This window comes from Anarrhichthys ocellatus, unplaced genomic scaffold (genome assembly GCF_004355925.1).
Source record: "Anarrhichthys ocellatus isolate YVR2014 unplaced genomic scaffold, GSC_Weel_1.0 scaffold56, whole genome shotgun sequence".
In the NCBI taxonomy this organism is placed as follows: Eukaryota; Metazoa; Chordata; class Actinopteri; order Perciformes; family Anarhichadidae; genus Anarrhichthys; species Anarrhichthys ocellatus.
Window position 1 is genome coordinate 666,379 of NW_022280086.1, and position 14,256 is coordinate 680,634.

At 42.0% G+C, this 14,256-nt stretch overlaps 1 protein-coding gene across 1 annotated transcript; it reads right to left on the reverse strand.

The window, feature by feature from the left end:
- Nucleotides 1–136: 136 nt before the first annotated feature.
- On the reverse strand, nt 137–11,203 carry snrnp70 (small nuclear ribonucleoprotein 70 (U1)). Its single transcript, XM_031871094.1, has 10 exons — nt 10,983–11,203; nt 10,454–10,607; nt 10,296–10,358; nt 7,473–7,527; nt 7,314–7,378; nt 7,158–7,220; nt 6,484–6,565; nt 2,749–2,850; nt 1,565–1,664; nt 137–1,480 (listed from the first exon to the last, which is right to left on the reverse strand). The coding sequence occupies exons 2-10, from the start codon at nt 10,598–10,600 to the stop codon at nt 694–696; spliced, it is 1,464 nt and encodes a 487-aa protein (XP_031726954.1). The 5' UTR covers nt 10,601–10,607; nt 10,983–11,203; the 3' UTR covers nt 137–693.
- Between the last annotated feature and the right edge of the window lie 3,053 nt (nt 11,204–14,256).

Below are 14,256 nucleotides of genomic sequence, written 5' to 3' on the forward strand. Positions count from 1 at the left end.
TTAAGGTCTGAAAATAGAATCAGAAGTTAAAGTCACAGGATGTTATGACAGGCATACAAATAGGATGAGCTCTGGCTTTAAGCCACATCTTTATTAAAATGACCATGCAAATCTAACAGAAACAGCAGACATAATAATAATAAAAAAAGAGAATTTTTTTTATTCCAGAATGAATAAACAGAACAGCCCTCAATAGTCACACAATACTACATCTCCATCAATTTCACATACATTGAGGGGAAATTTGTCACTTGGTTCCAAATGAGCATACAATCCAACTGTTTTATGAATCTGGAAATAAAAGACAACACAATCTACCCTTCTAAAACCGAATGGAGCTTGTGTTTCTACAGTTCATCCCAAGCCAAGTGGAAAAAGAAAAAAACATATCTAGAGTGAATCAAGTAAAAAGTAATCTGGTAACATTTAGTGGCACGGATTAGTCGGACAATGCAGGAAAGCTGCAACTTCTGTGAGACCAAATCAGTTATCAACTGTGCGTGCAACAGTATTAAGAGGAATATTTCAACAGATTATTGACAGACAGGAGGAAAGCTAGCTAGAAGCCTGGTGCTGAAGAGGCCCTGACATCATTTAGGCTTCCTGTGTCTTGGTAAAAAGTTAAGGGCAGAGTTAAAGTATAGTATGAAACAACTTATTTATGAGTGGGAGTCTGCTGGGTGAGGGGCTGTCTCAGTACTCCTCTCCCCCCGCTCCCTCCATCTTGTAGCCATTTTCACTGGAGCCGTAGCCGTCAGCCGATGGCACCGACTGCTGGTCCATCATGCCATCCTGACTGTACTCCTCCATGTGTGGCGGCGCTCCTCCCTCATCCTCATTGGCCATGTCATCTTGGGGGCCCGTGTCATCTCGTAGGGAGCCATGACGCTCCTCTCTGCGGTCCCCCCTGTCCCTCTCCCCCCGCTCCCTCTTATGTTCCCTGTCTCTGTCCCGGTCTCCCCTGCGCCTCTCTCTGTCCCTGTGGCTGCGTCTGCGGTCCCTGTCTCTGTCCCTGTCCCTACGCTCCTCCATGCCCTCACCCACTTCTCCTTCATTTTCCTCCAGCACCCGCTCACCACCTTCAGGGGCCCCGTCACCCTGGCTGACCTCCTCCCCATCTAGCCCCTTGCCTCTCTCCCTGTCTCTCTTGCGATCCCTGCTCCTGCTCCTTCTCTTCCGTTCTCGACTCCTCTCCCTACTCCTGCTGTCTCCTCCCGCTGCTGCCGCCACCGCCCCACGGTCCTTCTCCCGCTCTCGACGCCGGCTACCACTACTACCACCACCACCACCACCACCGCCGCCGCCGCCGCCGCCACTACCGCTGACCTCCTCTGCTCCTCCAATCGGTCTCTCTCTCTCTCGCTCCCGGGATCGAGTACGCCGACGGCGTTCGCGGGATCGGGACCTGCGGCGCTCTCCTCTGTCCTTGTCCCGGTCGCGCTCTCGGCTGCGCTCCCTCCGCTCTCGGGGTTCCCGATCACTATGAACAGTCAGGACAAAGTGAAGACTGTTATACACAGCAGTATTTTAAACCAAATCACATATCTTCCCTGAAAGTACTCACCCCACTATGGGGCGCTCTTCATAACGTGATGCATCATCTCGACCGGAGTGCTTAATGTTGACATCAGCTCCACCTCTTCTAGTGCCACCCAATCCACCACCTAGTTAAGAAAAACAAGCAAAACATAAGATGAAGTCAAGTATGGACCTTTAGACTTAAAAGTCAACACTGGTTACAGACTGTGTATAGAAAGACAACAGCATTGTGTCAAAAAGAACACATGGCTTCTTTGGTGTGGATGTGTTCCTACAGCTAAAAAAAAAAACACCAACCTGGATGTCAAATTTGAAGGATTATCAGACAAAGACAGCTGTTTATAACCTAACGGCAGGAGTTTACAACATCAATCTCAACACTTGCATAATGCTAAAAATGTATCAGCGTTGATCAGTCGTTTTCTCGAGCATCATTAAATCAGTTTCAACTGAGTACCATGTTCAAAAAAAGAAGCTAAAGATTGATTCAGGAAACAAACGTCCATATGTGTAGTACGGTCGCTACATCAAAAAACAACTGTCCACACTGAGCAGAGTATGTACAATTCACCCGAAGAGTGACAGATTTCTGAAAGAGTGCCTACTACTGTATATCTGTATGTGTGAACGCAGCATTAAGCTCACAAAACCTTTGCAATTACACAATCAGTGTGTGCCTCCACAATGTCAAACATTATTTTTTAAGTGAATAAAAACCGTTACAAAAAATAACAATCCACCCTCCAATTAACACAAGAGCTCTAAATTGAGCTTTTAGTGTGGAATTGCTGTTTTTTGTAAAAGGCGACCCCAAGCGTCCCTGTAACAAGCATCTGGCGCTCTCATTGGCTGTAGCTCCCTGACAGGTCAGATATTTAGCCTGCTAGGTGATGCTTCTTTTAACAGCGAGCACAGAGCTAACGCCACGTTGCCTCTAGCTTCTGTCGGGAGGCTCCAAACACTCGGGACTAAAGTCTTATAGTGTTAACTACACTAGCCGTCTCAGAGGGCCTCTTCCACTTGACGGTGTGTATGGGGCATACTTTTTTTTGGTTACAGTGCTGTGTGAAAAAAAAAAAAAAAAAAAGAAAGCTTACAACAGGCGGTAAATAATATTCATGTGCAAGGTGTTTAACAAAAAAACAAACATGAAATCTAATCAAGCCCAGCACAGAGCTCTGAAGTTTGAAATAAAAAGAGGCAGCTGACCCAGCCTGCGAGGATGCCATCCTTTCACAGTGCGTCCACGTTCCACGTCAACCAGTACTCTTCTACCGTCAATCTTCTTCCCATCGGCATGCTTGTAGGCGGCTGGAGAAGAGCAATGGGGAGAGGGAAGACAGAGGTGAGATAGGAATATGACTGCATCAATGTGGCCAAGGAAACAAACAATGCATTATTATACTGACCAGGAGCAGGCGAGGCCGAGATGGCTGCTCTCTGGGCATAAGCCGAAGGATAATGGGAGCAGACTTCCTTCCACCCGATGAGTGATTGATATGTCGCACTTTTAACGGCATCATTTAAATACCCAGCTTTCAGTTCTTGTCTGCATTAAATATCAGTATATTGTAGCCATCTTAAGTTGTCCTAAGTAGAATCATGCAGCCTTCGTACAATTACTACTTAATAAGCAAGTTTCTCTGTATTTTTTCATAAACGCTTAATCTGTCACGCAGGTTTGACTGTGACAAGTTAGACCACAGACAGCTGACATGGCATCTTAAATCAGCTCATTACACATTAATACTTAACCCAACCTGCTGAGATAACTGACATTGGAATTATCTAGAATTAAAATCACAGCTATTATCATAACTGTTATGTATTTGCCGGTGACAAATATCTGATTTTTCTTATTGGTGAAATGTCATTTCTTTGAAAAACAGAAAATCCTATCATGGCAGTAAAGCACACGTTTGACCTTAAATACTTTACAAATGCTTGAGAATGAACTGGTCAGGGAAATAAAGTTTACCTTGCACTATTAACAGCAAATATTTTGGTATGGCAGTAATATGTTTTGTTATAGAAGCTGAAACTTCTTACAAGCTTCATGGGAAAATCAACATGAGCTGGCATCAGCATGACGTCTAGCATTTGGCATATTTCCAACCTCTTTGTCCCACACCTCATTATACCACACAACAGTCTTTTGATCCATCTTGCATAATGACGTGGAGAGATGCAGGTGGCTCATCCTGGCTGCTACACTGGTCTGATGCCGTGATGATCGCTGAGGGCAAAACTTGCGTCCAAGAAGAGGGCCTTACCAAAACCCATCAGTGATAGCATACAGTCCGAGGGCCTTACCAAATCCTCACATACATTCTGAGGGCCTTACCAAACTCCCTCACTCATACTATACAGTCTTACCATAGTCCCTCACACATGGGCCTTATGAAAGTCTCTGCCCCAGTCTTAGAGTCTTACCAACATCCACCAGCACCAGTGCACATACTGTCGCAACACCTCTTATCTGGGGCCTTACCAGAACCCCTCCACTTCCTGTCACTTAGGATGACAACATCCTATCCAATGATAGGGCCTTACCAAACCCCCACCAGTCCTACCAAAACTGACCAACTGAAAGAAAATAAGCAAAGACAAAAAAACGGGGCTACCTTCCTTACAGGAGTTGCGTTATTACAACCCCAACCAACTAATGAGAAACAAACTTTTATTTTTTTTAAACCAAGAAAGTCATGTTCACCGACACACTGGCATGTCTTGGATCTAAAGTGGCCTGAAATATCAAGTCCAGTGTCTAAACGTATTAACTGACATGACATACACTGAAGCTTTTCTTTAAAATAACCTTACTATTGTTATGAATTAATATGTAGGGCTACATTAAACTAGTATCTACCTTAAGTTATGTAGTGAATAAATGTATGAATTGCTCATTTAGCAGAATTACCAAGAAAATTCCCCTCATCTGCCATTTCTATTAAAGCCAGCTCAGACCTATTTGATTGGACAGTATAATGCACCGACTTCTGTGAGATTTGAACATTTTAAATATTAAATGCCGTTATGAACTGTATTTAGGGCAGAGCGATATGGAGAAAATGACGATATCTTTTACCATATACTTTGATATTGCGATCTTTGGTGCTTTCACCAAATATTTACACGACATTTCTCAGTGATGTAGATATAATTTAAGTGGGTAAAGGCAAATAATGGAACAACTAGAACAGTCTGTTCAGTTTAGATATCACTTCAGCGTAATGCAGCCTTCAAAACCAGGAAAAGACAACACTAGTGCCATATCACGATATCCAAAATCTAAGACAATATCTAATCCCATATCACGTTATCAATATAATACCAATGTATTACACAGCCCGAACATTGTTACGCTAATTAGGCTCGACAACCTGCCAGCCTAACCAATGTTTGTAGAATGAAGTGTTAAATGGCATCAACAGTATGGGTCGATATGCAGCGAGTTAATGCCCAGCTTCTGTTATTTACATAACGCCTTATTTAATCTGCACCGATAGTTAGCAGAAAAACTTGACTCCATTTCTTTACCAAGTGCCTTCCCTGCTGAGCTGTTTACACGTTACTGACATGTACTGCTACGCAACCAGACAGACAAAACTGCATCACTAAGATTGTGAAAAGCGGCTACATATTCAGTCAATCTGCAGTGTTAATCATATCTAACTCCACACAGAGACAGCTGCTTAACACATTTGGATTTCTCCTTCTTGTTCACTGACCTTGTGCCCCCCCACACAGCAAAGCTATTGCGACGCATGAGCCCTAAGTAACTGAGGTGGCTTTGACAAAGGGCAGAATCATTGGGCAAACTTTAATACACTAGTGGTCAGGGGTGCGTTCAATGGTCAAAGCCTAAAATCCAAGTAGTAGTAATTGCACTGAAAGCTCTTTAAGGCTTGCAAAAAAATGACGCTTTACCCATTGAACGTAGCTCCTCTTCCCTATGTAGGAGATGGAGGGTGGAAAAAAATCTTACCCATCATACAAACCCATTATACCAACCATATACTGAGCTGTGGTAGTAGGGTGTAGATGTATCATAACCATCATCATCTGCCAGCCAGCTCTGGCCAATAGCCATCACAGATTGGCGGCTGCAGTGGCAATGAGAACAACACACAGTTAATATACTGTTTAGCCCCACATCCCCCCTCATTTCACCCACTGCTGTGACTACACGTTTGCTGTGATTCAGCAACTCTGGTCTTGAAGAGCCGATCACACTAATATCCCAGAATGGTGTCATTGTGTTAGATGGCACCATTCACTTGTCTAATAAGACGGTACACCATTACTCGCTGTGGCGTCACCACCGGCTTTAAATATCTCACTAGTGTGGTGTATTTAACTAATCTCACCATGACCAGGGTTGAAGACCACCAATAAAAACTTTGACAAACAAGCTACAATAGCTACGATCTACAAAAGATGGGTTTCCATAAAATCCCATTCAGTGCTTGGCGACCAGTGTGACCTTGTGCTTACCATCACAGTCCAACCAGGAGAGCTGCTCTTCCACAGAGCTACAATGCCTAACTGTTAAAAGACAATGTGCCCCTTGACAGGCAAAGATGTTCAGGTTCACAGATGAAAGACACAGTTCTACCTCTTGGTCGTCCCACTTTTCCCAGGATGCTACTGAATGAAGTGGTCCCCTCCTCTCCCAGACTATTAGTCAACTGATGACACGCATCAAACACAGACACACACATCACACAACCACCAGACTCTGATTCCAAAATTTAGAAGTACTCAGATATCTTTGATTCCACAAACATCTAATTTCTCATTAGGTAGTAGTCACCTTCCTAAAGTGTCACCCCAGTATCATTACCAGAATACCCACATAGAATAAAATGACAGGGGGGTTCAACTGAAGAACCACCCTGTATGTCTTCATGAACATGTGACCATATATACATTGGTACTCACAGTGCATGTCTCGTTCATGCTCATACTCAATGAATGCATAGCCGCGTGGCTTCCCCGTCCTCTTGTTGTAGACTATGTAAATCTGGAACAAACAGGAATGGAGACATGAGTTGGCTGTGGAATCATCACTACACAAAGACCTGACAATCCACAACAGGCCACATCAAGTGTGTGCATACTACATGTGTAACACAACCCAAAGCCACAAACTTATAGCTGAATCAAACTTATCTTCCCATGTTCAACAGAAATACAATATATGCTTCCTAAATGGGCCAGTCATTGCAGGCCAGTGGTGCTACACTGTACAAGCAGTTACATTTTATATTTCAAACATTTTTGTGAAATGACTAACAAATTAGAATTTCCAATACACTGACATAGCACAACAAAAATATGGTAAAATAAATTAAAAGTACAGTGTACAAAAGTTGGTGTGGCACTGACATCTTAATGTGTCAGGTGTCCCGAGATATCAGATAGTTTTGGCATGACATTGGCACAAATTGTGGTGTCTTAGCCTTTTTTGCCAGCAAACCATGTAACAAATTCAAATGAATGGATTTCTTGGTGTTAGGCTTGCAGGGATACATACTGTATATAGGATATATAGGATGTCATTTAAACAGTTTGTACACAGATCTCGACAAGTGAGAAACAGTAGCTAAACATACCCGTTTGATGGGGCCATAGACCTCAAACTCACGGCGAAGCTTGGACTCTGTCGTATCATAGTTCTACAGCAAAGAGAATACTATTAGGCATCAACAAAATAATAATTTGCTTAATCTACAGACGTGTTGCAAGAACGCCTAAAATCACACACTCACCACTCGTGCAACAAACAATGTCTTGAAGGCATCCCCTTGTGCATTGGGGTCATTATGGGGGTCCCCTGAAATAATGCAAATAGAAAAGCCGGTTAGTTTAAGCCAAGAAACCATATACAGTGAAAAGAGCTCGTAATGTATGTCACTGTGAAAACTTACAAAGCTTGAGTTCTGTCTCCACCACTGCTTGTCTCCTCTCGATCTTTTCTCGCCTCTGCAAATGCCAAAGATGAACAGGAAATGGTTAATCTGGATCACTCAGTGAAGGCTCACTGTGAATAGCAAAGCTCATGAAGATGCTAGGGCTGGCCTTTCATCACTGTCCCAGTCTATGTGCAGCGCCATCAACGACTGCAGAACTGCAGCCCCTTGTGCAAAATGGAGTGTATGCTCGGAAGTCATGATTTCACACACATTTATTGGCTACTTTATTAGTGTGACCGTGGCATTGGCATGAGAGGTTAAAAACTATCCTACATATTATATACATATTCATTTCAGAGACACTTGAATGAAGTTAGTTTAAAAAAAAGCAATGTTTCCCAGTTTAAAAAAAAGCAATGTTTCCCAGTAATATAAAGTAGTTATTAGAGAGGGAATTATTGTGATTTGACTTCCTAACAATAGCTCTAAGCAGCTTATAATACATAATTAAAACTGCTAATACCAACAATATTTTTATCAATACAATTACAATCTTTTATGTACTAATCATTTGAATTGTGTGATTTTATGTAAATAACCATTATAGATGACTATAATGCAGTGGTGGGCCATCAGGGCTAGCAAGGCTTTCTTTGCTGGCTTAGACAGAATCACAAAGTTATAGCTATTTTATCATTTTTCATAAATACACTACATGCATTCTAATTATTTTTCCTATTATCTTATTTTCTCATTGCATAGCTACTGTCTTCCTCTGTTGCAGCTTGTTTTAAGTAGAGTTTTTATCCAATCAGATTTCACCTCTGTGTCTCTAGGTAAGAACAGAGGCTCACAAGTGAATCCCTTTGCAGTTTAAGTGAATGGGGATGATATGGTTGATTGTCATAGTCTTCAACCAATCAGATCTTTAGTTTGACATGTTGGGCGTATTCTTTGACGTGTCAGAGCCTGCTAGCTGGCCTACAAGTACGTGATTGGTCAGTGGGCTAGCCTGACATGTTGGGCGGTGACAATCCCAATATCTGCTGCCTCTGTGGAGTAGACATTTTCAGCCCTCAAACGCATTCAAGAAATACAACTGGGGAGGCTCGACTGTCTTCCATGAATGGAGAAGGACTTCTTACTGGAACTAAAATGCACGGATGTACTGAACAACTGTGAGATTAAACTCTTTGTTGACAAAGAAAGACTGTCTTTAAATAGTGAACAGCAGCATTGGTAAGTGAACTGCGATTGTTTTTACATCTGCAGTAGCTTTAATATACTTGTTTAAATATTATTATTTGTACAACTTGTTCTTATGAAGATGGATTTTTATGTGATAGGAACTATTGTTACGTCCAATGTTGTCCCCAGTGTCAAAGTTAAGTTTGAGTTAAAGTGATCATCTTTGAAGATTCATGCGTTTTCAAGTAGACTCATTTTCCCTCTCGGTGTTGACAGACGAATAAATCCGTCAGTAACAAGAACTAAGGTGTCGTGTATTTCCTGGAGGGAGTGATCGTAGCGTTACTACTGTGTTAATTTGTCTATGGTGTCGTTTTTATATGGTTAATATTGTTCCCTCTGATGTGAATATTTGAATGGCCCGTGCTCTTCAGTGTGTGGATGAATACGTGTTTTAGCTCCGCAGTTTCTTTTAATGCATTGTCCGTTAATGACGCAGCATCCCATCATTCATGTATCTGCACTGCAGTTAGTGTATTTGTAGGTGTTGAGCTTCATTTTTACACAAAACAAATAACTGTAGCTGTGGCGTCATGAGGAGGTTCAACTGCAATAGGACAGTACTGAAGGCCCAAGTATAAAGTGCACGGACCGCTACTGCTATAATGATGATAAAAGACATCCTTTGTCCTCCATCTAACAATCTATATCGGCCAATGTAGATCAATTGGTAGCAGTGGCAAAAAAGACGTTATTGGGGCATCTCTAAAAGTTTGTTCCCTGTTCTTTTGTGCTGATTATCACCCGAGTATCAATAAGGTACGGAGTTAACGGGTCTGCGGTCTGTGTTTTAGAATTACGGAGTGAGATATCCACGAAAAATATCAGCGCCGTACACCTCCTCTGTGTCTGTCTTTGCATGAGGAGTGGAGTCGTGCTTTAATCCGACACACCGACTCCGGCTCAGTACAGCGCGAGACACACATCATGGCGGAGAACAAAAACATCTAACGTGTGGTTACATTTTACTCCAGTAGATGATGATATCTCTCGTTGTCACGAATGCAATAAACCCTCACAAGTATGGGAACAATTTATCAAAACATTTGGCCAACAAGCAGAACATAAATCTGTAGAAACACACGGTTTTGACTGGTTGGTGAGCAGCCGACCATCCCCGTCCACTGCAGGTACGTTAGCGATGCCATACACAGTTTGCTAATAAGATGTCTAATAAATGAAAGCTAATCACTTAACTTATTGTTTAGTCGCAAATGTATCTGAAAGATTTCTTAACTTCTTGTATTAATGCTCAAGAAAATATATTTGTACACATACAAGAACAATAAAGCAATTTGTGTCTCACAATATAATCAAAAATAACTGATAAGAGTCTTGATAAGGAAGCAAACTAATAAGCCGAATCATGAGTACTAATATTAATAAAATCCTAATTATCCCTGTCGGTGCCGAATAAAGTGGCCACTGAGCGTATATGGCATAACAAATTTATGTCCTATTTTGTTTATAGCACTGGGTACATGCTTGAGGAGCATCTCAAGACAGAAGTATCATCTTCACAGAAGGGCAAGAGTCTTAAAACGCTCCTTGTACTCAGCACACATCAAGGCTCTTCATTGCATGGTTCACCTTTCTCTCCAGCCGCTCATCGCGCGTCTCTGCCCTTGTTGGTGGTGGGGCATCTCTTGGATCCTGATCACAAAATGAAAAAAACATGACAAATATGGTATTGAGAAAGAATTTGAGCATAATTCAAAGTATACAATTATAGAAGATTAAATATTCACCTCGAAATGCCTGATGAACGGTGCAATGCCACTGTACGGTTGGTTGTGGTGTTTCTCGTGGGGCAGCTTCTCCAGCTGTGGCAGGAAAGGTATCGGGTCCCGCGGTGCGAATAGGGCCAGCAGATTCGGGGGTAAAAACTGCGTCATCTTTCACCTAAATTGACAATATCGTGTAGAATTATTACCATAAACATCTGGACACGTTGCAAAATTCTACCAGTAACGTCACTGGTAGAAAACGGAAGCTCGCAAGGCAGTCAACTGTTAGCTTCATGTGGCAATTGTTGTCTTCATTCAGAAGACTTCCCTAAAAGCACATGTAATTTGTACGTATTCAAATTTGGCCAAACCACATGCTCTGTAAAACGTTACACACCGCGTGAACAGTGTACATACTCTAGAAGTTACACGATAATAGTTTTCACACCGGCTATCATCTCAACAGTGTAGCCTTGAGACTTCAGTAATGCCCCTTGCGTTAGCCAGCAAGCTAACTATGCTAACAAGGAGCCTCGAGCATGGTTCTTACCTTCTCTCCTCCAATGTCTTGACAAAATGTCAGACCATGAACCAGAAGAAGCGTGCGATATATGCAGGTCTCCTGGACCAACTCACTCAAGCAAAAGTCGACAAACAATAAACTAAATGCGGTACGCTCAGGGTGCCAAGGCCGTATGGCGACAATTACTTGAATGTGTGCGAGCTGACTAGCTGCTTGTTTCTGAAAAATAAAATGGCGGGATGCCGTAAATCGACGTCATCTGACGTAAACTTCACCGGGAGCAAATCAATATACCACACATCACCATCAAAATGCTTCGATGTGGATTTGAACCAAAATTCAAGTGCAGCGCGCTTAATATGATATTCTGTCTGCACCATATAGCCTTGGTTATACGTGAATGAAAAGTAATTTAGCATTCAATGTTTTGTTCTCAATTAAAACTGCTATTCATAACGCTAATGACATTCAACCACGAGATGTCGCACTCGCCCTGCGCACTTCCATTGCATTCATTTAAGTCAGGGGTCCCTAATAGGCGGACGGCGATCAGGATCCGGACCCAGGACCTAAAACCGATAGATAATCGAGAATTATTACATTTTAACGTAGCGCTTCTATTTTAACCGGCGCAGTTACGGCACTTGTTCAGCAGTGTCTGACAAGTTTCCTGACTCGAGTGAGACGTACACACACAGTGACACACGGGGCTGAGACGAGGAAACAGAATGAAGAGCAGGTAAATTGCGGAAGTCAGAGAAGTTATTTCACATGACGTTCTCCAAAGAGAGAAAAGTAGTCAGAGAGACCAGAGTCTCTAACCAACAATGGACAGACTCTTATAGGTTAATTCTTCCCACCAACAGTTTAAAACCAGTATGTCTCACATGTTCAGAGACCGTGACGATTATTAAAAGTGGTAATATGATGCGACTCTACAGACAAAGCACAACTCTTTTTAGCAAAATCTCACATCTGAAATTAATTCACAGAAAATAACCCTAAGAGCCCAATATGATCAGAATCCTAACACATGAATTCACTGACCAATGATGTTAACAGAGAGAATAGAGCTGAAACAAGTGGTTTAATAACCACACATAAAGTCCATGCTCACAAAGTTCTCTTGTTAGAAGATGAGAAAAATATATCGTGGCTTTTGATTGACATCACTTCACACCTGAATGAACTGAATTTAAAGCTGCAGGGCAATTCAGTGGAATTGATTTTTCTAAAATGAAGTACTTCCTTTTTAAAGATGCACATTCTTCAAAAGCTTTCTGTTGTATCAGTTATTCTTTAATCCAGCCATTATTTTACTTGAACTGAGAAGAACATTTAATTATGTATTTCTATGTATTATTTATAATCCATCCAGTCAAATTTGAAAACTGAGAATAATAAGTGTTAAAATATAATTGATGTGTACTTTCTTTATTTGATTTGACAGTTGTTGACTGTCGTTACTACTACTAGACTTCTTGAATATATATATACATATGTATATATATATGGCACTAAATAGTGCAAGTTAGATATTATTGTAATATTTCGGACCTTTGCCCGAAGAGATTTTCTCATTCTGGACCTTTTGGAATTTTAGTTGAATACCCCTGACTTAAGTGGTTGCCAGTTCTGTCAAGGATGTATGTTGGAGTAATACGATTTTTTTACATTGAGGAAAATGTAAATTTTGGACTATTGTGGCTTTTTAAGTGACAAAAATACTATGAGTGTCTATAATATGACAAGGTGGAACACAATAGCATAGTAACTCTTGATTTTACAGCACCTGGTTTCCTGATGTCCCATGTTACTTAAAAAGCATTCGGGTAAAACAGGACAGTCACTCAAAACCCTTTCCCATAAAAAGTAGTTTATTTTGAAAAATATTTAGATTTTAAGTCAAACAGTTAATAAAATCATCCTACAACGTTTTTTTTGGGTGTTATACCTTTTTTGCTTTAGCTGCAGTACATATTTTTAGAATCTTCACCCGATCTCGTTATCTCAGACCATTAAAATGAATATTTTGTGTAAATGACATTTACAACAATGTAATGACATGCTTGGTGATTGGCTGCTAATATTGAAGAGCCCTTGATGCAAAACCCAACCTTATCTGTCCCATTTTTAACTGATGTCCCAAATGACCTGACTTCCCCCCAGAGTGACATGTAGGGCCCTCTTGTGCCTTGAGAAGCGGGGTAGTACCGTGAGTCATGCTCTTTGACCTCAATACCATTCAGACATGCTTTCTAAGGGAAAAGCTTTTGGCAATGAACGTTCCCCGACACTGGATCCTGGATCATGAACTAACTCGATGGCCGGCCAGGCGGCAGCGTGTCTGAAAGAAGTAACCTCAGGAAACGGTACTGCACCCTGCACGCTTTAATCTCGCACTTCTGCTTAAATTCCTCATTCCACCTTTAAGAGTTTTATGATGACGCCTTCATTGTTGGATGCATGCTAAAGGACAACAAGGAGTACAGATGATCGATAGTCACTTGGTGCAACCGCAATCACCTAAAGCTCAATTTCAGCAAGACCAAAAGCTGGTGGTGGACTAGCAGAAAAACAAGAGGCCACATGTCCTGGTTATCACCCAGGAGTAAATGGAGAGTGCAACGTTACGCTCGTACAAGGCTACCTTGGGGTCTAGATTAATAACAAAAACATGGATTGGACACAGCTCTTCAGGAAGGGGCAGAGCAAAGTGTTCTTCCTGAGTGTTTGCAACAGCTTCCTAAAATTCTTCCACAGAACTGTAGTAGTCAGCCCCTTCCTTTGCTGGGGTGGTGGCATCAAAGCTCGTAAAGAAGGTGTGTCTGGACAATCTGGAGGCAGTGGTGGAGAGGATGACTGCTCCAGTCAGGACGAGCCACAGTGGATCTACCGATCAGGTATGGAAATCTGATTTTATCATCCGCATATTTGATTTGATAGGTTTTACGCCGGATGCTCTTCATGAAGCAACCAACCCATTCACAGCGTTCGGGGGGGGGGGGTGCATGTTTCCGTGGTGAGAGTAAACCGGAAAACCCACGCCAACACGAGACCTTGTTGCTGTGAAGCGACAGTGCTATCCACTGCACGCCCAGCAGAGAAAGATGGACAAGACCAGAACATACTGGACAGCCCTCTCAACTCCTCTACAGCCAGCTGTGGCAGATGGGCAGCTCATTCATACACCAGATCATCCCACTCAGGTGCTAACACAGCACTCATTTGTGTCCACGGCCACCAGACTGAACACTAGCCGTAGAGACCACAGACTATGCCAATCCCTTTTGACTTTACC